At 39.5% G+C, this 27,705-nt stretch overlaps 1 protein-coding gene across 11 annotated transcripts in view; it reads left to right on the top strand.

Annotated features, from left to right (window-relative positions):
* Window positions 1-27,705, top strand: part of ANAPC10 (anaphase promoting complex subunit 10) — a 458,050-nt gene that overhangs the window by 55,478 nt on the left and 374,867 nt on the right. For 2 of the 11 annotated variants that reach the window (XM_063603950.1, XM_014344751.5), the window contains exon 5: window positions 18,827-18,990. The exons of the other annotated variants lie outside the window; for them this stretch is intronic. In XM_063603950.1, coding sequence (XP_063460020.1) covers window positions 18,827-18,990 — 164 coding nt within the window. The remainder of the gene's footprint in view (window positions 1-18,826; window positions 18,991-27,705) is intronic. 11 annotated transcript variants of the gene reach the window in all.

The raw sequence follows: 27,705 nt of genomic DNA, 5'->3' as shown, positions 1-27,705 counted from the left end.
TTGGCACATCAAAAAAGAGAAAAGGCTTGTGTATTTATATACTATAAAATAATGAAAAAATGAAATTAGAAAGTATTGAAGGTGAGAAATTTTGTTGAAGATATATGTGAAGAAGGATTGATTTAAATATTGACGTTTGCCCTTTAAAATCTATTTTATTTATAAAGTATATCTTGGCTGGATTATACATCTGAAAATATCATAAATGTCTTGTATTTCACTTGGAATTCAGATTCTTAAGTATGTTGGCTTCTTGATAGTATTGTTATGAGTTAGTCAAAATTTTCAACTGACCCTACATAATCAAGGAATGTTCAGGAAGTATATTTATGGGTGCTTAGAATAATTTTTAATTTTTGATTATGTTTCATTTCATTTATTTTTACTCTTATGCTACTGAGTATCACGTTAGATACAGGCAGCAAACTTGTGAAATGTAGTCTAGTGTGTTGGCAGTCTCAACCTTCATTCAGATTCATACAACATCAAAACAAAAAATTATTTATCAGATAATAGGGAACTTAAGGTTAAAATTTGGTAAAATGGATGTTGTGATCCACAGTCTCCCCAAAGGTTTATTGGAATTATTCAACATTTTTTGTTTTTAACTTTCTATGTAGAAGTTAATAAATATACATATCTGAAACTGGGTTTTTACCATTTTGACTATTTTTTATAAAGATATAATTTCAGGTTTGTTTGTCTCTGAATTTCACTCTGAGTTTCTTGATCAAAATTCAGATGCACGTTTACATTTCATAATTGTTGTATGAATCTTTTAATTATTGTTTCTTCTGGTTATTTAGGATAATATTGCTGTATATCTGGAACCAGTTATTTAATTTTAGTCAACAGATCCAATAGACAATGAATGATTCTTGCTCCTCAATTTGCTTCTTATTAGTTGTCTTATTCTCTCACTGAATCCAGAATATGGAAGAGAGTGTCATCTAAGCAAGACATATCTTGCATATGCCTTCTAGAAGGGGAAGTGAAAGCACCAAGTCCTTAACGTGTTAGTTTTCTAAGGGCCTACGATGTCTGAGTTTCTTGATTGCCACGAAGCCTAATTCTTCACAGGGTAACCTGGCATACAGCCATTTCCACACTGGGCTGTTTGTTGGTACTTGTGAATAGAACAAAAACGGTCTTTGCTTTTTCTCCTCAGTTATCAATGATTATCATTTTTGGAAACAAGTTAAAACATTTTTCTCAGAATGATGATTATTCATGTCAAGATGAAGTCAAACTTCATGATATCTAAGCCGTAAGTAATAGAGTTAGTTCAGTATTTTAAAAATTCATGTAAAATAAAATTTGTTACTTCTCACTCCAAAATATTCATTTTGTAAAATTTCACCTTAACTATTGTTAGACAGATGTTCTAGATTTAGCTAAACACTTTTGAAAGTAAATTATGAGGTGGGTTTTTGGCTAATTTTTATACTTCTATAAGTAAAATCTGTTATATATGAATTATGGGACCACTAGAAGTCATAGATCCTACAAGCAAAGTGTTTGTGGGTCATTGGGTTGGGGAGCTACTTCAGTTGTTTTTTTTAATATAACTGGAGGTGTATATTGGATTTTTACCTCTACGTAGATCTGTAGTAAGAACTTTGTTCCCATTGTCATGCATTATTTCTGTGCATATTAACTAATAATATAAAACAATAAGTATTATGAGACTTTCACCCAGTTGAATTAGTTTCTTCCTTCTCAGTCCCCTTCAAAGTTCCACATCTCTTTATAGCATATGTAGAATTATGGCTTTTTGAGTTGTCGGTATTTATTCACTTGTACTTATCTTAGAATATGTACTTTTATTTTTATTCTAGGCATACATACATACTTTTATTACTTCGGTGATGTTCAGGATTTTGGTTGGGTAATTACTTTCAAATCCTGGCTAGCTAGGTCACTAGCTAGGTGACCCTTGGGCAGATTGTATAACCTCTCTATGAACTTCAGTTACCTATAAATTAACTATAAATTGGAGATATGATGTTGGGATGATTGCAACAAATGTTTTAAGTGCCTGGAACATAGTAGCAGCTCAGTGAGTGGTAGCTGAAAGGAGCAAAGCCATTAAAATTTGTTATGTTTTTATAGGTCTTAAAAGCATACAATAGGCTGGGCATGGTGGCCCACGCCTGTAATCCCAGCACTTTGGGAGGCCAAGGCGGGTGGATCACCTGAGGTCAGGAGTTCGAGACCAGCCTGACCAACGTGGAGAAACCCTGTCTCTATTAACAATACAAAATTAGCTGGGTGTGGTGGCACATGCCTGTAATCCTAGCTACTCAGGAGGCTGAGGCAGGAGAATCGCTTGAACCTGGGAGGCAGAGGTGCGGTGAGCCCAGATTGTGCCATTGTACTCCAGCCCGGGCATCAAGAGCAAAACTCCGTCTCAAAACACACACACACACACACACACACACACACAAAAACAAAAGCATACAATAGTTTGCTTTTCTATATCATCTCATGAAATTAAGAGTTTTCATTACATCTAACTGTTTATTTCTTTGGGTTGTTAAAGATCCAAGAGCATGGGCTTTGGAGTCATCTGCTGGAGTTTGAATTCTTGCTCTGCCATTTAACCATGAACCTTGGAATGTTAGCCTCAGATTTCTAGTATCTAAAATGAAGATTAAAAGAATGTACCTTGGCTGGGTGCAGTGACTCACGCCTGTAATTCCAGCACTTTGGGAAGTCATGGCAGGCAGATCACAAGGTCAAGAGATCGAGACCATCCTGGCCAACATGGTGAAACCACGTCTCTACTGAAAAATACAAAAATTAGGTGGGTGTGGTGGTGCGTGCTTGTAGTCCTAGCTACTCAGGAGGCTAAGGCAGGAGAATTGCTTGAATCCGGGAGGTGGAGGTTGCAGTGCTCCAAGATCGAGCCACTGCACTCCAGCCAGGCGACAGAGCGAGACTGTGTTTCAAACACACACAAAAAAGAGTATACCTCATAGGGCTATTGCAAGGCTGGAAAAAAATCAATACATCTATAGTTCTTACAACTGTGCTTGCCAAAGAAAAAGTGCTTCCAAAATGTTTATTGTTATTTATTATTATCTCATAGAAAAGGAAAAATCTAAAGCAAGAAAACTTGAATGGAGTCAGCCTTAATCATGTCTCTTTTATCCACTCCTATATAATTCACACTACTTTTCTTCCCAATCTCTTTCAGAATTCCACATTTCCACAAAGCATATTTAGATTATATTGAAGTCAGAATTGTGCATCTTATTCATTACCTACATAGGATTGCGATAACCTTGCAGTAAGAATCGCTTAGCTGTGGAATTCTAGTTTGAAAATAATTTTCCTTAGAATTTTAAACACATTTTCCACTTCCTCATTGTTTTCATTGTAAATGTTGAGAAATACAATGCCACTTTTGATTTCTGATGCTTTGCATGTGACCTATTTTTCTCTGTAGAAAGTGATGTCTTGTCATCAGAAGTATCTGTTGGATTTGTTGCCTGCTTCTTATAGGTTTTGCCTTGGTTAGCCTTTTTTTTTTTTTTTTTTTTTTGAGACAGAGTCTCACTCTGTCTCCCAGGCTGGAGTGCAGTGGTGCGATCTTGGCTCACTGCAACCTTGGCCTCCCAGGTTAAAGCGATTCTCCTGCCTCAGCCTCTTGAGTAGCTGAGATTACAGGCATTCACCACCACACCCAGCTAATTTTTACTATTTTTAATAGAGACAGGGTTGCATCATGTTAGGCTGGTCTCGAACTCCTGACCTCAAATGATCCTCCTGCCTCGGCCTCCCAAAATGCTGGGATTACAGGCATGAGCCATTGCGCCTGGCTGCCTTAGCTTTTTTCTTCTTTTTTTTCTTTGAGACGGAGTCTCACTCTGTCATCCAGGGTGGAGTGCAGCGGCACCATCTCGGCACTCTGCAACTTCTGCCTCCTGGGTTCAAGCAGTTCTCCTGCCTCAGTCTCCCCAGTAGCTGGGATTACAGGCGTGCACCACCATGCCTGGCTAATTTTTGTATTTTTAATAGAGACGGGGTTTTGCCATGTTGGCCAGGCTGGTCTTGAACTCCTGACTTCAGGCAATCCACCCACCTTGGCCTCCCAAAGTGCGAGGATTATAGGCATGAACCACCGTGCCCGGCCCTAGTTAGCTTTTTAACCGTCCTTTTGAATGACCTTTTATCTATTATTTATTTTTATTTTGTAGAGATAGGGTCTCACTATGTTGCCAGGCTTGTCTGGAACTTCTGGCCTCAAGCTATCCTCCCCTTTATGCCTCCTAAAATGTTGAGATTACAGGCGTGAACCACCAGGCCCAGTCATAAAATGGCCTTTTAAAGGCTTCCTTGTTATCAGTTGTTTAAAAGGTAGGTTGGTGTCCATGTATCTTTCTGCTTCAACTGGATTTTTTTTTTTTTTTTTTTTTTCTGAGGCAGGGTTTTGCTCTGTCACCCATGCTTGAGTGCAGTAGCGCAATCATGGTTCACTGGGGCCTAGACCTTCTAGGTTCAATCGATCCTCCTGCCTCAGCATCCTGAGTAGCTGAGACTACTGGCATATGCTACCATGCCCTGCTAATTTTTGTGTTTTTTGTAGAGACAGGATTTTGCCATATTGGCCAGGCTGCTCTGAAACTCCTGGGCTCCAGGGATCTGCCTGCCTTGGCCTCCGAAAGACATGGGATTATAGGTGTGAGCCATTGTGCCTCGCCTTCATCTGGATTTTAAATAAGCAATTGTTTACTTAATAGTTAAATGATTTATATAAAAAGTGTTTTATAGTGACTTTTTGGCATTTTGAATTTATGATGCCCCCACCTGTTTCTCAGTGGGTTGTAATCCAGTGGCATGATATCAAATAGCCTGTTTTCTTAGATATATTTCTGACACGTTTACTTAAAGGCTAGTTTTAACCTTTCTTTCTTTTCAATATTTATTTACTGTTAAAATTTATGGTGATAGGGCTGGGTGTAGTGACTCATGCCAGCATAATAAAACATTTAAAAAATTATGGTAATAGAATGATAGTGTACTTTTTAATTTAAAAATTACTCATACATGTGAACAGTCTAAATTTCTATATGTTTGCATAAGATTTTCTCATACCTGCCATACATACAATTCTGTTTCATGTTTGTTCTAAGAGAAAAGATACGTTTCAATATCATGTAGCGGCAAATCGTGATGTTACCTGGAGTATGAAGGACTTGGAAAAAACTAAACCTCATGGATAGAATGAGGAGCTCCGCAACTGTGTTCTGGAGTTTCTGTTGGGTCCTTAGTGTTTCCCTGCTCTCCAGAGTCCATAAAACACACATTCATGCATGCACACACATCCACACACACACACACACACACACACACACGTTATCTATTTGGTATAAGAAATAGAACATTATGAGTATCTCAGTTCCTGTCACAAACCTTCCCCTACCCTTTAGGGAAAACTATGATCCTACCTTTTTATGTTAACTTTCTTAATTGTCTTTATAGTTTTACCACTGTGAATATGTACCTCAGCATTAATTGAGTGCTTGTTTTTGAACTCGAAGTAGTTTAGACTTGGTATTGTTAAGTTTCTGCCTTTCTTTTTTTGTTTGGCTAACTCACTAAGTCATAGTTTTTTATTTTCAGTTATATAACTTTGAGTTTTCGGAATTTAATGTTTCTTTTTACTACAGTAAAACATGTATGTAGGTTAAAAGTGTGAAAGAGCTGGGTATGATGGCATATGTTTATAGTACCAGCTACTTGGGAGGTGAAGCAGAAGGATTGCTTGAGCCCAGGAGTTCAAGGCCAGCTTGGACAACATAGCAAGACCCCAATCTCTTAAAAAAAATAGTGTGAAATATTTGCAGTAGCACTTGCAACAATCATACTTCTCACCCTGCCCCACACCCTTGCCTCACTCTTTAGGAGCAATCCTGTTAGCTATGTTAGCCAATTTTTGTTAAAAAATTGTAGAAATATTTACTTTCATATTTCTAAATGCATGTACGTAGATACCTGTATTAGATGCGTATAATTCTAAATAACGTGTACGTATCTATATTTAAAGCTGTGATCTAATGATATCTGCTATAACACATCAGGATTTAGCTCTATAATCCCATTCCTTCTCTCATCTACTTCCCTTATCTTCATCTTACTAGTGTAGGTTTTTGTGGTATTTGCTGAAATCATTATGCATGTTTTCATTATTATGATCGCATAAGTATTTTTATGCCTGAATCATATCATGTCCTAATGCTTAAATTTTTTTCAGGCGTTATTTTGTTTTCCTGGAATTAATACTTTACCTTGTTTCTTAATTTTTAAAATGTTGGTTACCAACATATCTCTAAATTCTCTGACAGATTATAAACTCTTTCTTGAAACAGCAATACGTAACTCTCAGTTCCACATTTTTTCTGGGTAACATCCCTCCTGGACTTCCAGCTCATCTGCTACCAGTGGAAGGTCCATCAGAAAAGCAGAGAGTGCTGAGGAAGACCAGGGGTGTATAGTAAGGGATTTACTACAGGGATTTTACCTTTCCCAAGTAGAAGTTGGTTAAATAAATTCTGTAAGACTGTTGTTTTCACATCTGATGTAAACAGATGAGCGTGAAGTCCGTAGGGCAGGAAGTTGAAAGTGAAGATTTATGTAAAGTGGTGGGGAACAAAAACAATCTGGAACCTATGAGCACAGGCTGGAACCCATGAAGATGAACTGGAATCATTCATGTTCACTGCCTCCAATCTTGTGACAAGTGTCCTGCAGAAGAAGTTGATTTCTTTTTTCTTAGAGCTAAACACTCACCTGACCTAGGAGTTAGAGAGCCTGCAGGAAGATCTAAGGGAATGAGGGTCAGTTGTAGCCTGGCTCCTGCCCCATGACAATGGTGTGAAGCAGTAGATAATGACAATGTATATGATCTATAAAAGCGCCTGCTTGTCTTGAGTGTAAAAATAAAATGGTTGCTGCCTCTCTTTTGCTCTCCAAAATCTTGAGAGCTTGTTTGGGGATTCTGTGAGGGAAGCACAGCTACTCGTATATTCTTGACCAAAGAGTGGTCCTCCTCTATCAGGGAGGGTCGTCCTCTTTGACCAAGCACACAACTTTGGGAGAGATGCACACAGAGCAGTGAGGGAGGAAGTTAATACCAATCTAGCCAGCTAGATCAGCTGAAATCAACTCTGGTGATTAGTGGGGTGACAGATGTCGCAGCTGGATTGCCCTCACATCCTGCTTTCCAAATCTTGCATGAAAAGAACTCTTGTGTCTCACCTAACCAGAATTGTGGGTAAGGGAGTCTTGAGACATAATGTACTTTAGACTAGCTTGAGTTGACACATTACAAAGTCGCCACAGGTGTCCATGAGAATGTTCCTCTCAGATCTCTGCCCACAAACAGTAACTGACTGATGGCTCCAGCTGCTGCTCTCTGAAATCCATCACCATGTTTGTTCCAAGGCCATGCTTCCCACATTCTGACCCAGTCAGTGGCTGAGCACAACAGGGACACTAAAGCAGGCTCATTCCTGGGAGACGTTGAGTCATCTGACAGACAGTTTCATCAGATTTTCCTTAGACCGGCACTGCAGCCTAACACACATCCACCCAGCCTGCCTTCCTTCCCTGTCGCCTGGGTCGAACCTGCATCACCATCTGTATTAGTCAGGTTTCTCTTAGAGGGACAGAACTAATAGGATTATATACATATAATTTTTATCCTGTATATAGGATATTATATATAATATATATCCTTGTTTTAATATATATAGGATATGTATGTGGGATATATATATAAAGGAGAGTTTGTTAAGTGTTAACTTACAGAATCACAAGGTCCCACAATAGGCTGTCTGCAAGCTGAGGAGCAAGGAGAGCCAGTCAGAGTCCCAAAACTAAAGAACTTGCAGTCTGATGTTCAAGGGCAGGAGGCATCCAGCTCAGGAGAAAGATGCAGGCTGGGAGCCTAGGCCCATCTCTCCTTTTCATATTTTTTCTGCCTGCTTTATATTCACTGGAAGCTGATTAGATTGTGCCCACCAGATTAAGGGTGGATCTGCCTTTCTCAGCCCAGTGACTCAAATGTTAATCTCTTTTGGTAACACCGACACAGGCATACCCAGGATTAATACTTTGTATCCCTCAATCCAATCAAGTTGACTTTCAGTATTAACCATCGCAAGTCTACCCCTTGTCAACTTGAACCTATACGTATCTGCTGAGATCCTACATAATCTTCATATAAAGACAATATTGGGTCATAATTATGCCTAACATAATACAACTATCCTTCGTGCAACCAGAAATGCATCAATCCCCAACCCAAATACTAGTACATACATGAAGTTAACAATACTTAAATGCTGATGTGAAGTCTGTAAATCTTATGTCACTTGATAAAGGAAAAGGAAATAAAATGAAGATATTTTCTTAGTACAAGTCTATACATGCATAAACATGTTTTTAACAAAAGCAGAAGGAACTCATGACAGTTACAGTCCTCATTTCTGCAGCTGGTCACAAGATTGTAGCTGGTATTGATGACTGCCTTCTTCTACTACCTGTTCTGTATTCCCTTTGCCTTCAGCAAGCACCTCATCAGGTCATGGATTTTTTTTCCTGGTGGAGTGACCCAAAGCTTTGTTCCTGAAGGGTCTGGGTCATTTGTAGTCCTGCCTGGATTGGGCTGTTGTAGTTTCCCATTGACCTTAATCACAGGGCATAGTAATACTAAGAGATGTCCTAATGGATCTCCTGTATTCCATGCATATTCTTCCTTACCTCCATTGTGGAGTAGTAGACTGATTTCATCTTGATAGTCCAGGTCAGTCATCCCAGCCAACACTGTAACTCCCTTTTTAGCCTATTGACTTAAAGGTAAGAGGAGCCCAAAGTGTACAGGTGGCAATCTTAACTTCCAGTTTAATGGAATCGTTGTTGTGTCTCCAGGTGGCAGTGTTCCTCCCTCTGAAACTAAGACCTCTAGGCCAGCAGAACGTAATGTCGTGGGAACAGGAAGCAAAAATGTTGCCAGTGGATCACCAGGGGTGATGGTGGTACCATTTTCACTTCCACCCCTTGATTCCTGGAACTGTGAATCCTGGCTATGGGAGAAACAGTACCATATATTGGACCCTGATTCAGAGCATACACAGCCTTCTGGAGAACTTTGCCCCAGTCCTGCAAAGTATCGTCATCTAGTTGGCATTGTGATTGTGACTTCAAAAGGCTATTCCACCATTCTGTCTATCCAGCTGCTTCAGGATGATGGGGAACATGGTAAGACCAGTGAATTCCATGAGCATGTGCCCACTGCCATACTTCTTTAGCCGTAAAGTCAGAGGCAATGCTGTGTGGAATACCATGACAATGGATAAGGCATTCTGTGAGTCCACGGTTGGTAGTCTTGGCAGAAGCATTGCATGCAGGATAGGCAAACCCATATCTGGTAAGTGTCTATTCCAGTGAAGACAAACCTCTGCCGTTTCCATGATGGAAGAAGTCCAATATAATCAACCTGCCACCAGGTAGCTGGCTGATCACCCTGAGGAATGGTGCCACATTAAGGGCTCAGTGTTGGTCTCTGCTGCTGGCAAATTGGGCATTCAGCAGTGGCCGTAGCCACGTCAGCCTTGGTGAGTGGAAGTCCATGTTGCTGAGCCCATGTGTAACCTCCATTCCTGCTACCATGGCTGCTTTGTTCATGGGCCCATTGGGCGATGACAGTGGTGGCTGGGGAAAGAGGTTGTGTGGTGTCCACAGAACGGGTCATCCTATCCATGTGATTATTAAACTCCTTCTTTGCTGAGGTCACTTGTTGGCGAGCACTCATATGGGATACAAATATATTCAGCTTTTGACCACTCAAGAGAGGCCCATCCACATACCTCTTCCCTAAATTTCTTGGTCACCAATTTTCCAATCATGGTTCTTCCAAGTCCCTGACCATCCAGCCGGTCCATTGGCTACAGCCCATGAATCAGTGTATAATTGTACATCCGGCCATTTCTCCTTCCATGCAAAGTGCATGATCAGGTGCACTGCTCGAAGTTCTGCCCACTGGGAAGATTTCCTTTCACCGCTGTCCTTCAGGGATGTCCTAGAAAGGGGCTGTAGTGCTGCAGCTGTCCACTTTCAGGTGGTGCCTGCATATCATGCAGAACCATCTGTGAACCAGGTCCTAGTCTTCTCTTCCTCTGCCAGTTGATCATAGGGAACTCCCATGAGGCCATCGGTGCAGGCTGGGGGAGAGATGTCAGGGTGGCAGGAGTGGAGAACATGGGCATTCGAGCCACTTCCTCATGTAACTTGTGCCTTCCGGACCTGCTCGAGCCTGATCACGTATATACCACTTCCATTTGATAATGGAATGCTGCTGTGCACAACCCACTTTATAGTTAGATGGGTCAGAAAGCGCCCAGTTCATGATAGTCAGTTCAGGTTGCACGGTGACTTGATGACCCATAGTCAAACATTCAGTTTCCACCAAAGCCCAGTCAAGAGATGTCTCTCAAAAGGAGAGTAGTTATTTGCAAAAGATGGCAGGCCCTTGCTGCGAAATCCAAGAGGCCTCCACTGTGATTCACTATGGGGGCCTGCCAAAGGCTCCAAACAGCATCCCTATCTGCCACTGATACCTCAAGCACTGTTGGATCTGCTGGGTTATATGGCCCAAGTGGCAGAGCAGCTTGCACAGCAGCCTGGACCTGTTGCAGAGCCTTCTCCTGTTCTGGACCCCACTCAAAACTGGCAGCCTTTCAGGTCACTCGATAAGTGGGCTGGAGTAACACATTCAAATGAGAAATGTGTTGCCTTCAGAATCCAATTAGGCCCGCTAGGTGTCGTGCCTCTTTCTTGGTTGTAGGAGGGGCCAAATGCAGCAACTTATCCTTCACCTTAGAAGGAATATCTTAACAAGACCCACACGACTGGACCCCTAGAAATTTTACTGAGGTCGACGGTCCCGGAATTTTAGTTGGATTTATTTCCCATCCTCTGGCATGCAAATGTCTCACCAATAAGTCCAGTGTATTTGCTACTTCTTGCTCACTGGATCCAGTCAGCACAATGTCATCAATGTAATGGACCAGTGTGATATCTTGTGGAAGGGAAAAGTGATCAAGGTCTCTTCGAATAAGATTATGACACAAAGCCAGAGAGTTGATATACCTGTGAGGTAGGACAGTAAGGTAAATTGCTGGCCTTGCTAGCTGAAGGCAAATTGCTTCTGGTGGGCCTTATGGACAGGAATGGAGAAAAAGGCATTTGCCAAGTCAATGGTTGGATACCAGATACCAGGGGATATATTAATATGCTCAAGCAATGAAACCACATCTGGTACAGCAGCTGCAATTGGAGTCACCACTTGGTTAAGCTTACGATAATCCACTTTCTCCAGGATCCATCTGTCTTCTGCACAGGCCAGATGGGAGAGTTGAACGGGGATGTGGTGGGAATTACCACCCCCACGTCCTTCAAGTCCTTGATGGTGGCACTAATCTTTGCAACCCCTTGAGGGATGTGATACTGTTTTTGATTTACTATTTTTCTAAGTAAAGGTAGCTCTATTGGCTTCCATTTGGCCTTTCCCACCATGATAGTTCTCACCCTACCAGTCAGGGAGCCAATGTGGGGGTTCTGCCAGCTGCTAAGTATGTCTATGCCAATTATGCATTCTGGCACTGGGGAAATGACCACAGGATGAGTCTGGGGACCCACTGGACCCAGTGTAAGTCAGACCTAAGCTAAAACTCCATTAATTACCTGACTTCTGTAAGCCCCTACTTTAACTGCTTTAACTGGAGGACCGAAATGACTCTTTGGGTCCCCTGGAATCAATGTCAGCTCAGAGCCAGTGTCCAGTAGTCCCCAAAATGCCTGATCATTTCCCTTTCCCCAGTGCAGTTACCTTGGTACAAGGCCAGAGGTCTTCTTGGGGAAGGATGGGAGAAAGATTCACTGTATAAATTGTTGGTAATGTAATGGGGTCCTTCCCCAAGGGGACCTGGCCTCTCCTTCATTCAAGGGGTTCTGGTCTGTAACCTGGCTCAAGTCTGGAAATTGAGAGGCTGTGATTCTCTGTTTTTATAATTCAGATTAGTCCTTTGTCCATTCGACCTAGAAGTTTTCTGTTTGTATAAGTTAATTAGGAATGCAGTAGGCTTCCTATCAATTTCACTTCTAGGAACACCATGATTAATTAGCCAATGCCAAAGCTCTACACAAGTCAGACTATTCTGATTGCTGCTTTGCCTCTGCTGTCCATTACAGTAGCTATGCCCTCCTTGCCTTTGATGATTGAGTGCTGCCACTTGGCCCCTGCCACCTTGGGATTCAATTATTCCCATTTTATTTAAATTTTGTAGTTGAGTGACCGTGGTTCTCATCGTTAGATCTGACATACAGAGAAGAGCAATTATAGGGCTCTTCAAAAATGGGGGTGCTTCCCTCACAAATCTGTTTTGCAAGGCATTGGTCAAGGGTATATCTTCTGGACCCTCCCAGCTGGGATGAGTAGGTCTAAAGTGACTAATCCACTACCCCATCCCAATCTCCCTAAGCTTTTGGATCCCTTCCTCTACATTAAACAAAGGGAGATCAGGTATTTCCACCTCTCTCACAGTGGGCCATTTTTTAATCCATATTTCAGCTAACCAAGCAAATAACCTATTAGAACCTTTTTTAACTCCTTGAGCTGCAACATTAAAAGCAGAGTCCCTACTTACTGGGCCCAAATCAATAAATTCAGCCTGATACAACTCTTATGTTCCTTCCACCATTATCCATACCTTTAATATCCATTCCCATGCTTGTTCTCTAGATTTCTGTTTATATAAATTAGAGAACTCAAACAGTTCTTTTCAGTTGTAGCGCACCTCCTCATGGATCACACTCTCAACTTCACCTCCAGGGGCCTGCCAGGACTTTAGTCTAATTATAGGTCTAGAAGCAAACAAGGGTGTCAGGGGTGGCTCCTGAGGAGAATCAACATTTTCTTGCCTGGCAGCTACCTCAGATCATCACTGTTGCTTCAGGCAGCACAGGGTTTATCTTCTCAGACAAAGGTGGAAAGACTGATGGCAGTGTGGGTCGGGGAGGGGATGTTGCCACTACTGGGGATGGGGAAGCTCTTTCTTCTGGCAAAAAAGCCTCATCAGAGTTTACGAACTCAGTGTCCCCAGCTTCATCAGAGTCCTCCCACTCTTCCTTATTCCAAGTTTCAGGGTCCCATTCTTTTCCAATCAATGCCCTCACTTTAACAGTAGACACCTGGCGAGGCTGTACATGCATCTTTCGTTGCAGGTCAGCCACTCACATGATAAGAGATTGTGTCTGTTTTTCCACAATTTCAGCTTTTTCTCTACGGGAGTTAAGACTCCCACTTAGGGCAGTCTTAGCAGATTTGAGGGGTTAATACCTGCTTCTGAAGCCAGGAGTTAGAATCCGTGAGTTCATCATTTTCTTTCATCACTTTGTCCACTGAACTTAGGAGCAACCAACCAGCTTCATTATGTTCCTTGGTTCTCCACATACGGTCAAAGGTATTATGTGTAGTGTCATTAAACTCCTTGCCGCTCAAGAGTGGTGAATCAAGTGTCAAACACATTTATTTTGCATAACTCTCTAAACAGTTTACACCAAGGACTATCAGTATTTTCCATACTATTAGAAGTAGAGTCCTTAGCAGTTTTGGGTCTAATCATATTAAGCAGCCAACTCCAGAAACCTCAAAACCAATGAAACAACCCCATCCTTAATATTCTGTTCCTCTAGAACCACTCCTGGTACCAAAAGCTGTATTAGTCATGGTTCTTTTTGAGGGAAAGAGCTAATGGGAGATATGTATATATATGATATGAGTTTCTTAAGCATTAAGTTACACACAAGGTACCACAATAGGCTGTCTGCAAGCTGAAGAGCAAGGAGAACCAGCCCAAGTCTCAAAACTGAGCAACTTGGGAGTCCTATGTTCGAGGGCAGGAAGCATCCATCATGGGAGAAAGATGTAGGCTGGGAGGCTAGGCTCGTCTCTCCTTTTCACATTTTTCTGCCTGCTTTATATTCGCTGGAAGCTGATTAGATTGTGCCCACCAGATTAAGGCTGGATCTGCCTTCCTCAGACCACTAACTCAAATGTTAATCTCTTTTGGCAACACACACACAGGCACACCCAGGATTAATACTTTGTATCCCCCAATCCAATTAAGTTGACACTCGGTATTAACCATCACACCATCTAACAGCTCTTTCAGCTTCCCCTGGCTCCCTCCCCATTTTCTCTTACAGATATTTCCCCTACTAAATTTCTTGTATTTCTAACCCTGTCTTGGTGTCCGCTTCTCAGACACAGCTGTATTCTTAAGACATCCCTTTAAGATCATCCTGGGAATTTCCTTCACTTTTTCTTTTGGGAGACCTCTTATTTCTGGATCCCAGGTCTTCATCATTCTTGGTTTACTTCCTTTATTGGTGGAATACATCCTCCACATGGGAGGTAAATTGTTGAAACCTTGCATGACTGAAAACTTTATTTTAATCTCACCCTCAAGGGATGATTTGGCTAGGTATGGAATTCTAGTTTGGAAATAATTTGCTCTCAGAATTTTAAACACATTCTCCATTGCCTCATAGTTTTGGCGTAAATGTTGAGAAATACAAGGCCACTTTTAATTTCTGATGCTTTGCATGTGATCTATTTTTCTCTCAAGTAGCTTTTATAATCTCCTTATCCTTGGTATTCTGAAAATTCATGATGCTGTACCTTATTGCATATGTGTTTCCTTTATTGTGCAGGGTGCTCAATGGTTTCTATCAGTTTGAAGATACCTGTCCCTGAGTCCTGGAGACACTCTTGTGTTCTTTGATAGTTTTTAATAGTTTTCTCTGTGCTCTCTATCTGAATTCACATTTATTAGCTATGATAACCTCCTGCATTAGACCCCTAATTTTCTCATTTTCTACTTCTTTTGTTTTCCTGTCTTCCAATTCATTTAACTTCTATTAAATTAAGAAGTTTTTGGCTAGGTGTGGTGGCTCATGCCTGTAATCTCAGCACTCTAAGAGGCCGAGGCGGGCAGATCACCTGAGGTGAAAAGTTCAGGACTAGCCTGGCCAACATGGCAAAATCCCATCTCTACTAAAAATACAAAAATTAGCCGAGTGTGGTGGCACTCGCCTGTAGTCTCAGCTACTCGGGAGGCTGAGGCATGAGAATTGCTTGAACCCAGGTGGCAGAGGTTGCAGTGAGCCAAGATCATGCCACTGCACTCCAGCCTGGGAGACAGAGTAAGACTCTGTCTCAAAAAAAAAAAAAAAAAATATATATATATATATATATATATATATATATATATATGTATAGGCAAAAACTTCATTTGTATATATAAATTTCTAAGACCTCTTTTTGTTCTTTGACCATTTTAAAAATTAACATTCTGTTCTTGTTTCATGGATGCAATATGTTACATCACTGAGGATATTAATGATGCTTTGTTTTTGTTTTTTAAATTCTTGTACTTCCTTCACTGCCTCTCTTTGGAGTTCCTTTTTTTTGTCTTTGTTTGCTTGCTGCTTTCAATTTCTGTCTTATTTTGTCTTGTTTCTTACATACCAGGAGATCCTTGACTATTTTCTCTTATTTAAGAGTGAGGCACAAATAATAAGTTTGGAACCATTTGTGTTCATAGAATTTGTTCTTGGTGGGCCTCCTATAGTGTAGCCAGTCTGGAAGCCTCACCTCCTTCAAGTCTTTGCACACATCACTTTCTCATTGAGGCCTATTCTGACCACCTTATTTAAAGCTGTACACATCTGCCCCTAATACTTCAGCTCTGTCTTTTCCTGCTCTGTTTTTTTCCCATGCACTTTTTGTACCTATATGCTATGTAATCACTTATTGATTACGTTTATTACTAGAACATCACTTACAAGAGAACAGGAATTTTGTTGTTGTTCTTGGTTTCACTGATATATTCCAACCAATGAGAATAGTGCCCTGCACAAAATAGTCATTCAGTCAATCAATAAATGTTAAATTGAGGACATTCACACATCATTATGTATAGGTCTTTTCTTATGGATTTTCATTTTGCCCATAAAATAATAATGCATTCTCTGGCCTGGGGCACGTGGCAAGGGATGGGAGGTGAGATATGTAGGAAACTACAAAGTGATCTGCCTAGGAGTCAGTGTTCTCGTAGCTGAGCAAGAGGAAGGGCGGTGAGATTTTACTGTTAAATGTCCAGTTGTACAGTTCGCTTTATATTCAGGTGCTGCCATCTAGTCTTGTTTTACCTGAATCTAGACCCTCTTTAATCTGTCTAACTGGTAAGACCTTAGTTTTCTATAAGAGTGGGAAAGGAAACCATCAACTGCCTGCTCACACTGGGGTCAGGTAAGAATCTAGGGCTTTAACTATTCCTTATACTACAGACATACCTCATTTTATTGCACTTCGCTTTGATAAATACTGTGTTTTTACAAATCGAAGATTTGTGGCAACTCTGCATTGAGCAAGTCTATCAGTGCCATTTTTCCAGCAGCATGTGCTCATTTTGTGTCACTGTCATATTTTGGTAATTCATGTAGTATTTCAAACTTCAAACTTTTTCACCAATATTATACCTGTTACGGTCATCTGTGATCAATAATCTTTGATGCTACTATTGTCATTGTTATGGGTCCCCACGAACTAAGCCCATGTAAGATGGCAAACCCAATTGATAACTGTGTGTGTTCTGACTACTCCAGCACCTAACCAGCCGTTTCCCATCTCCCTCCCTCTCCTTGGGCCTCCTTATTGGTTGAGACACAACAATATTGAAATTAGGCCATTTAGTAACTTGACAATGGTCTCTAAGTGTCCAAGTGAAAGGAAGTGTCTCACATCTCTCACTTTAACTCAAAAGCTAGAAAGGACTGAGCTTAAAAAGGGGGGGGCGTGTTGAAAGCCAAAATAGGCCAAAAGCTAACCTCTTGTTCTAATGGAAAAGTTCCTGAAGGAAATTAAAAGTGCTACTCTAGTGAACACATGAATAATAAGAAAGCAAAACAGCCTTATTGCTAATATGGAGAAAGAATGTTCTGGATAGAAAATCAAACCAGCCACAACATTCCCTTAAGTCAAAGCCTAATCCACAGTAAGACCCTAACTCTTGAATTCTATAAAGGCTAAGAGGTGAGGAAGCTGCAGAAGAGAGTTTGAAGCTAGCAGAGGTTGGTTCATGAGATTTAAGGAAAGAATCCATCTTCATAACATAAAAGAGCCCAGTGAAGCAGCAAGTGCTGATGGAGGAGCTGTAGCAAGTTACCCAGATATGGCTAAAATAGTTGATGAGGGTAGATACACTAAGCAATACATTTTCAGTGTAGACAAAACAGCCTTCTGCTGGAAGAAGATGCCAACTATGACTTTCATAGCTAGAGAGGAGAAGTCAATGCCTGGCTTGAAAACTTCACCAGACAAGCTGATTTTGTTGGGGGCTGATGCAGCTGGTGACTTTAAGTTGAAGGCAGCACTCACTATTCTAAAAATCCTAGGGCCCTTAAGAATTATGCTAAATCTGTTCTACTCATGTGCTATAAATGGAAGAACAAAGCCTGGATGAGAGTACATCTGTTGAAAGCATGGTTCCCTGAATATTTTAATCCCACTGTTGAGACCTACTGCTCAGACGAAAAGATTTATTTCAAAATATTACTGCTCATTGACAATGTACCTAGTCACCCAAGAGCTTTGATGGAGATGTACAAGGAAATTAATGTTTTCATGTTTGCTGATACAATATCTGTTCTGCAGCTCATAGATGAAGGAGTTATTTTAACTTTCAATTCTTATTATTTAAGATATACATTTCATAAGGCATTAGCTGCCATAGTGATTCCTCTGATGGAACTGGGCAAAGTAAATTGAAAATCTTCTGGAAAAGATTCATCCCAGATGTCATTAAGAACATTTATGATTCATGTGAGAAGGTCAAAATACGAACATTAACAAGAGTTTGGAAGAAGTTGATTCCAGTCTGCATTGATGACTTTGAGAGGTTCAAGACTTCAGTTGAGAAAGTAACTGCAGATGCACTGGAAATAGCAAGAGAACTAGAATTAGAATTGGAGCCTAAAAGATGTGACTGAATTGCTGCAATCTCATGGATAAAACTTAAACTGATGAGGAGTTGCATCTTATTGATGAGCAAAGAAAGTAGTTTCTTGAGGTTGAATCTACTCCTGGTGAAGATGCTGTGAACACATTGTCAAAATGACAACAAAGGATTTAGAATATTACATCAACTTAGTTGAAAAAGTAATGGCAGGATCTGAAAGGACCAACTCCAATTTTGAAAGTTTTGCCTTAAGTAAAATACTACTAAACAGCATTGCATGCTACAGATGAATTTTCCATGAAAGGAAGAGTCAATCATTGTGGCAACCATCATTGTTGTCTTACTTTAAGAAATTTCTACAGCCACCCAAACCTTCAGCGACACCACCCTGATCAGTCAGTAGCCATCAACATTGAGGCAAGACCTTCCACCAGCAAAAAGGTTATGACTCACTAAAGGCCCAGATGATTGTTAGCACTTTTTAGCAGTAAAACATTCTTAAATTAAGGTATGTGCATTGTTTTCTTAGATATAATGCTATTGCATACTTAATAGACTCTAGTATAGTGTAACACAGCTTTTATTTGCACTGGGAAACCAAAAAATTTGTGTGACTTGCTTTATTGCAATATTTCATTTGTTGTGATAGTTTCAAACTGAACCCTCAAATTCTCTCGGGTATGCCCCTGTAGACTTTCAACCAGTTTTCTTGTTCACTTGTTTTTTTGTATTTTTAGCCTAACTTGGCACCCCTGCCTTCAGAACTACCTGGTACTTCAAATTTCAGAGGTATTAGGGTACCATGTACCTTGCTTCTTGTTGACCTCCTCCTCGCTGCCCTCTTCCCCACCATCCCTTTCTACACATCTCAGGGACTAAACAAAGTGGAGAAAGAGAATATGTAAGTTATTTATCACTAATCTCTTTTTTTACCACCTCATCAGTTTTTATCTTCTCTCCTATTCCCATTGCTTTTGTGGATTTGTATATTTTTCAAATGCCTCAGCCGTCATATTAGTTGAGTTTTGAAAGCAAGAATAAAAGGATACTTATTCAGTTCAGTTTCCTAAAGTACTTTTCCAAAACACTTGCAAATTAATCAATGGTGTTTCAATTATAGCTTGTTGCATGCTCGAAGTTCTGGGCTCAAGTGATCCTTCTGCCTCAACCTCCTGAGTAGCTGGGACTGCAGGCACACATCACGATGTCTGGCTAATTTTTTTATTTTTTGTAGAGATGGGGTCTTGCTATGTTGCCTAGATTTATCTCAAACTCTTGGCCTCAAGCAGTCCACTGGCCTCAGCCTCCCAAAGTGTTGGGATTATAGGTGTGAGGCTGTGCACCTGACTGAACTTGAGACTTTAAAGGAAAAGTTAGGGGACTGAGGTCTCATGTGACAGACCAAAAGTCCCTATAATTATTCTTATATTTACATGTATAAAAATAATTTACTAGAGAGTATCCAAGACATACCCCATTTTAAATGATGTACAATTAATACTTTTTGGCCATTTGTTGGTCTTTGGAATACTTTCAGAATCTGCCTTCTTCATCGTGTAAATTTATTTCTGCATTATTACAGATTATATAGGTAAAATATAGTTAGTGAGGCAAAGGACTGTTCAAGATAAAGCTGAGGAGGTAAGCAGAGACCAAAATCATGCAGGACCTTGTCAACCATTTTAAGGATGTGTTATTTTATAACAAAAATCCTTATACTTCCTGAAGGCTAACCGTTATTCTGACTCTAGGATAGATTACTTTCACTAAAGTTTTGTTTGCCTGTTTTTATTTGTTGGGTTTTTTTCACTTTGCATGGATGGAATCATATTGTGCATACTCTTTTGTGTCTGGCTTCTTTTATTCAGCCTTATGTTTGTGACAGTCATTGGTACAATTGGGTAGTTAACAAATGGTTCATCCTCACTGCTATATAGTATTCCATGTTGTAAATGTACTCCAATTTATCCACTTGACTATTGGTGTGTATTTTGATAATCTGGCTGTTATAACTAGTGCTCCTATAAACACTTTAGTACACACTGCATTTCTGTTGGATTTATAACTTTTTTGATTTATAGTAGTTCTTTATGTATTCAAAATAGTTGTCCTGTGGTGGATATATGCATAATACTTCCCAGTCTGATGCTTGTTTTTTCACTTCCTTAATGGTGTCTTTTTTGATGAACAAAAATTCTTAACTGTAGGATAGTTAATTAATGTTAATTGATTGGTGCTTTTGTGATCTATTTAAGAAAATGTTACTGGCTCCAAGGTCACAAAGATGTTTTATTTTCTTCTCAAAACTTTGTTGTTTTGTATTTCACATTTAGATCTAAATTCATCTGGAGCTGATTTTTGTTTATGGTGAGAAGTGTAGGGGTCAAAAATCTTTCCCCCCACCAAATGGAAATTAAAATCATCTAGCATCATTACTTGAAGAGAACATCCATTCCCTATTGTGATGAAATGTCATCTTTGACAACAATCAAATGACTGTAAATGTGTGGATCTGTTTTTGAACTCTAATTAGTTTCATTAGTCTATTACTCTATATTTGCACTAATTCCACACTGTTTTAGCTTTATAGCTTTATGTTAACTTTGTATCCAGTGACCTTGTGACATTATTTTATTAATTTTAATAGTTTGGAGATTTTTTTGGATGTTCTAGATGTGCAATCATACAATTTTCCAATAGTAATTTTTTTCCTTCCCTTGCAATCCTTGTCCATCCCCTCCTCTCCCACTTAGTTCTTTTCCCATTGTTGCCCTCCTTTTTCCTTGCCTTGTTGTATTGCTTAAGACTTCAGTACAATGTTAGCTAGAAGTGGTGATAGTGGATAATCTTGTCTTGTTCATGATCTCATTGGGAAAGTTTTGAACATTACACTACCATATATGATGTATGCTGTAGGTTGTTCAAAAGATGCTGTTTTTCATGCACATGTATGTTTATTGTGGCACTATTCACAATAGCAAAGACTTGGAACCAACCCAAATGTCCATCAATGATAGACTGAATTAAGAAAATGTGGCACATATACACTATGGAATACTATGCAGCCATAAAAAAGGATGAGTTCATGTCCTTTGTAGGGACATGGATGAAGCAGGACACCATCATTCTCAGCAAACTATCGCAAGGACAAAAAATCAAACACCGCATGTTCTCACTCATAGGTGGGAATAGAACAGTGAGAACACTTGGACACAGGAAGGGTAACATCACACACTGGGGCCTGTCATGGGGTCGGGGGAGGGGGGAGGGATAGCATTAGGAGATATACCTAATGTAAATGACGAGTTAATGGGTGCAGCACACCAACATGGCGCATGTATACATATGTAACAAACCTGCATGTTGTGCACATGTACCCTAAAACTTTAAGTATAATAATACAAAAATACATAAAAGAATAACTCATATATTAATCATCCTAAAATATAAAAAAAAGATGCTGTTTTTAATTTTTTTTTTTTTTTTTTGGTTAGGCAGTTTTTTATAAAGTTAAACTTGCCTATGACCCAACAATTCCAGTGTTAGGTATTTATCCAAGAGAAATGAAAATACATGCTCACAGAAAGTTCTATATATGAATGCCTATATATGCTTTTTAATTAAAAAAAAATTTCCATAGGTTATTGGAGTACAGGTGGTGTTTAGTTACATGTGTAAGTTCTTTAGTGGTGATTTGGGTGCACCCATCACCCAAGCAGTATACACTGCACCCTGTTTGTAGTATTTTATTCCTCACCCCCCACTTTCCCCTAAGTCCCCAAAGTCCATTGTATCATTCTTATGCCTTTGCATCCTCATAGCTTAGCTCCCACATATCAGTGAGAATATACGATGTTTGGTTTTCCGTTCCTGAGTGACTTCACTTAGAATAATAGTCTCCGATCTCATCCAGGTCGCTGCAAATGCCGTTAATTCATTCCTTTTTATGGCTGAGTAGTATCCCACCACATATACTGTGGTATACATACCACAGTTTCTTTATCCACTTGTTGACTGATGGGCATTTGAGTTGGTTCCATGATTTTGCAATTGTGAATTGTGCTGCTATAAACGTGTGTGCAAGTATCTTTTTCATATAATGACTTCATTTACTCTGGGTAGATACCCAGTATTGAGATTGCTGGATCAAATGGTAGTTCTCCTTTTAGCTCTTTAAGGAATCTCCATACTGTTTTCCATAGTGGCTGTACTAGTTTACATTCCAGCAGTGTAGAAGTGTTCCCTGATCACTGCATCCCCAGCAACATCTACTGATTTTTTGATTATGGCCATTCCTGCAGAAGTAAGGTGGTGTCACATTGTGATTTTAATTCGCATTTCCCTGATCATTAGTGATGCTGAGCATTTTTTCGTATGTTTGTTGGCCATTTGTATATCTTCTTTTGATAATTGTCTATTCATGTCCTTAGCCCACTTTTTGATGGGATTAATTTTTTTTTGGCTGATTTGTTTGAGTTCATTGTAGATTCTGGATATTAGTCCATTTTCAGATGTATAGATTGTGAAGATTTTCTCCCACTCTGGGCTGTTTACTCTGCTGACTGTTCCTTTTGCCATGCAAAAGCTCTTTAGTTTAATTAAGTCCTAGCAATTTATCTTTGTTTTTATTGCATTTGCTTTGGGGTTCTTGGTCATGAAATCCTTGCCTAAACCAACGTCTAGAAGGGTTTTTCCAACGTTAATCTTCTAGAATTTTTATAGTTTCAGGTGTTAGATTTAAGTCCTTAAGCCATCTTGAGTTGATTTTTATATAAGGTGAGAGATGAGGATCCAGTTTCATTGTCCTATATGTGTCTAGCCAGTTATCCCAGCACCATTTGTTGAATAGGGTGTCCTTTCCCCACTTTATGTTTTTGTGTAGTTGTTGAAGATCACTTGGCTGTAGGTATTTGGGTTTATTTATGGGTTCTCTACTCTGTTCCATTGTCCTATGTGCCTATTTTTATACCAGTACCATGCTGTTTTGGTGACTATGTCCTTATAATATAGTTTGAAATCAGGTAGTGTGATGCCTCCAGATTTGTTGTTTTGCTTAGTCTTGCATTGGCTATGTGGAATCTTTTTGTGGTTCTTTATGAATTTTAGTACTTTTTTTCTAATGCTGTGAAGAATGATGATGGTATTTTGATGGGGATTGCAATGAATTTGTAGGTTGCTTTTGGTGGTATGGTCATTTTCACAATTTTGATTCTACCATTCCATGAACATGGGATGTGTTTCCATTTGTAGGTTGCTTTTGGTGGTATGGTCATTTTCACAATTTTGATTCTACCATTCCATGAACATGGGATGTGTTTCCATTTGTTTGTGTTGTCTATGATTTCTTTCAGTGGCATTTTGTAGTTTTCCTTGTAGAGGTCTTTTGCCTCCTGGGTTAGGTATATTCCTAAGTTTTTTTCTTTTTCTTTTTTTTTTGCAGCTATTGTAAAAGGGATTGAGTTCTTGATTCGGTTCTCTAGTTGGTTGCTGTTGGTGTATGGGAGAGCTACTGATTTGTGTACATTATTCTTGTATCTGGAAACTTTACTGAATTCTTTTGTCAGTTCTAGGAGCTTTCTGGAGGAGTCTTTAGGATTTTTGAGGTAAACGATTATATTGTCAGTAAACAGTGACAGTTTGACTTCCTCTTTACTGATTTGGATGTCCTTTATTTCTTTCGCTTGTTTGATTGCTCTGGATAGGACTTCCAGTACTATGTTGAAGACGAGTGGTGAGAGTGGGCATCCTTGTTTTGTTCCAGTTCTCAGAGGGAATGCTTTCAACTTTTTGCCATTCAGTATTATATTTGCTGTGGGTTTGTCATAGATGGCTTTTATTACATTGAGGTATGTTCCTTTATGCCGATTTTGCTGAGTTTTAATCATAAAGGGATGCTGGATTTTGTCAAATGCTTTTTCTGCATCTGTTGAGATGATCATGTGATTTTTGTTTTCATTCTGTTTATGTGGTGTATCACATTTATTGACTTGTGGATGTTAAACCATCCCTGCATCCCTGGTATGAAACCCACTTGCTCGTGGTAGTTTATCTTTTTGGTATGTTGTTGGATTCAGTTAGCTAGTATTTTGTTAAGGATTTTAGCATTTATGTTCATCAGGGATATGGGTCTGTGGTTTTCTTTCTGGTTATGTCCTTTCCTGGTTTTGGTATTAGGGTGATGCTGGCTTCATAGAATGAATTAGGGAGGGTTCCCTCTTTCTCTGTCTTGTGGAATAGTGTCAGTAGGATCGGTACCAATTCTTCTTTGAAAGTCTGGTAGAATTCTGCTGTGAATCTCTGGGCCTGGCCTTTTTTTTTGTTGATAATTTTTAAATTACCATTTCAATCTTGTTGCTTGTTATTGGTCTGTTTAGGGTATCTAATTCTTCCTGATTTAAGCTGGGAGGGGTGTACACCTCCAGGAATTTATCTGTCTCTTCTAGGTTTTCAAGTTTATGCCCGTAAACTTATTCATAGTAGCCTTGAATGATCTTTTGTATTTCTGTGGTGTGAGTTGTAATGTCTCCTGTTTCATTTCTTATTGAGGTTATTTGGATTTTCTCTCTTCTTTTCTAGGTTAATCTTGCTAATGGTCTATCAGTTTATCTTTTCAAACAACCAACTTTTTGTTTCACTTATCTTTTGTAATTTTGTTTGTTTTAGTTTCATTTAGTTATGCTCTGATCTTGGTCATTTCCTTTCTTCTGCTGGGTTTGGGTTTGGTTTGTTCGTGTTTCTCTAGTTCCTTGAGGTGTGACCTTGGAGTGTCAGTTTGTGCTCTTTCAGTCTTTTTGATGTAGGCATTTAGCACCATGAACTTTCCTCTTGGCACCACCTTTGCTGTATCCCACAGGTTTTTATAGGTTGTCACTAGTGTCATTCAGTCTGAACATTTTATAATTTCCATCATGATTTTGTTTTTGGTCCAGTGATCATTCAGGAGCAGGTTATTTAATTTCCATGTATTTGCATGTTTTGAAGGTTCCTTTTGGAATTGATTTCCAGTTTTATTCCACTGTGGTCTGAGAGAGTCCTTGATATAATTTCAGTTTTCTTAAATTTATTGCAGCTCATTTTGTGGCCTATCATGTGGTCCATCTTGGAGAAAGTCCCATGCGCTATTGAATAGATTGTGTATTCTGTGGTTCTTGGATGGAATGTTCTGTATATAGCTGTTAAGTCCATTTGTTCCAAGGTCTAGTTTAAATCCATTGTTTATTTGTTGACTTTCTGTCTTGATGACCTGTCTAGTGCTGTCAGTGGAGTATTTAAGTCCCCCACTGTTATGGTGTTGCTGTCTATCTCATTTTTTAGGTCTATTAGTAATTGTTTTATAAATTTGGGGACTCCAGTGTTATGTGCATATATGTTTAGGATTGTGGTATTTTCCTGTTGGACAAGGCCTTTTACCATTATTTAATGTTCCTCTTTGTCTTTTTTAACTGCCATTGCTTTAACGTTTGTTTTGTCTGACATAAGAATAGCTACCCCTGCTCACTTTCGGTGTCCATTTACATGAAATGCCTTTTCCCACTCCTTTACTTTAAGTTTATATGATTCCTTGTGTGTTATGTGAGTCTCTTGAAGGTGGCAGACAGTTGGTTGGTGAAATTTTTTTTTTTTTTAGATTTTGAGATTTTGAGATGGAGTCTCGCTCTGTCACCCAGGCTGAGTGCAATGGCACAATCTCGGCTCACTGCAAACTCTGCCTCTCAGGTTAAAGCAATTCTCCTGCCTCAGCCTCCTAAGTAGTTGGGATTATAGGTGTCTGCCACCATGCCTGGCTTATTTTTTTTTTGTATTTTTAGTAGAGATGGGGTTTCACCATGTTGGTTAGGCTGGTTTCAAATTCCTGACCTCAAGTAATCTGCCCGCCTGAGCCTCCCAAAGCCTTGGGATTATAGGTGTGAGCCACGGTGCCCAGCCAGTTGGTGAATGCTTATCCATTCTGTCGTACTGCATCTTTTAAATGGAGCATTTAGGCCATTTACATTCAATGTTAGTATTGAGATGTGAGGTACCATTCCATTCATCATGCTATTTGTTGCCTGTATACCTTGATTTTTTGGTTTTTGTTTTTGCTTTTTAAATTCTATTTTTGTTTTATAGGTCCTGTGAGATTTGTTCTTTATTTTATTTATATATATATATATTTTTATTATTATACTCTAAGTTCTAGGGTACATGTGCACAACGTGCAGGTTTGTTACATATGTATACATGTGCCATGTTGGTGTGCTGCACCCATTAACTCGTCATTTACATTAGGTATACCACCTAATGCTATCCCTCCCCCCTCCCCTCACCCCACAACAGGCCCCAGTGTGTGATGTTTCCCTTCCTGTGTCCAAGTGTTCTCATTTTTCAGTTCCCAGCTATCAGTGAGAACACGCAGTGTTTGGTTTTTTATCCTTGCCATAGTTTGCTGAGAATGATGGTTTCCATCTTCATCCATGTCCCTACAAAGGACATGAACTCATCCTTTTTTATGGGTGCATAGTATTCCATGGTGTGTATGTGCCACATTTTATTAATCCAGTCTATCATTGGACAATTTGGGTTGGTTCCAAGTCTTTGCTATTGTGAGTGGTGCTGCAATAAACATACGTGTGCATGTGTCTTTATAGCAGCATGATTTATATTCCTTTGGGTATACACCCAGTAATGGGATGGCTGGGTCAAATGGTATTTCTAGTTCTAGATCCCTGAGGAATTGCCACACTGACTTCCACAATGGTTGAACTAGTTTACAGTCTGACCAACAGTGGAAAAGTGTTCCTATTTCTCCACATCCTCTCCAGCACCTGTTGTTTCCTGACTTTTTAATGATCGCCATTCTAACTGGTATGAGATAGTATCTCATTGTGGTTTTGATTTGCATTTCTCTGATGACCAGTGATGATGAGCATTTTTTCATGTGTCTGTTGACTGCATAAATGTCTTCTTTTGAGAAGTGTCTGTTCATGTCCTTCACCCACTTTTTGATGCGGTTGTTTTTTTTCTTGTAAATTTGTTTGAGTTCTTTGTAGATTCTGGATATTAGCCCTTTGTCAGATGAGTAGATTGCAAAAATTTTCTCCAATTCTGTAGGTTGCCTGTTTACTCCAATGGTAGTTTCTTTTGCTGTGCAGAAGCTCTTTAGTTTAATTAGATCCCATTTGTCAATTTTGGCTTTTGTTGCCATTGCTTTTGGTGTTTTAGACATGAAGTCCTTGCCCATGCCTATGTCCTGAATGGTAATGCCTAGGTTTTCTTCTAGGGTTTTTATGGGTTTAGGTCTAACATTTAAGTCTTTAATCCATCTTGAATTAATTTTTGTGTAAGGTGTAAGGAAGGGATCCAGTTTCAGCTTTCTACATATGGCTAGCCAGTTTTCCCAACACCATTTATTAAATAGGGAATCCTTTCCCCATTTCTTGTTTTTGTCAGGTTTGTCAAACATCAGATGGTTGTAGATGTGTGGTATTATTTCTGAGGGCTCTGTTCTGTTGCATTGGTCTATATATCTGTTTTGGTACCAGTACCATGCTGTTTTGGTTACTGTAGCCTTGTAGTATAGTTTGAAGTGAGGTAGCATGATGCCTCCAGCTTTGTTCTTTTTGCTTAGGATTGACTT

Source organism: Pan paniscus, chromosome 3 (assembly GCF_029289425.2).
Source record: "Pan paniscus chromosome 3, NHGRI_mPanPan1-v2.0_pri, whole genome shotgun sequence".
In the NCBI taxonomy this organism is placed as follows: domain Eukaryota; kingdom Metazoa; phylum Chordata; class Mammalia; order Primates; family Hominidae; genus Pan; species Pan paniscus.
The sequence above is the reverse complement of the archived record's forward strand: the minus strand, read 5'-3'. Positions and strand labels throughout refer to the sequence as shown.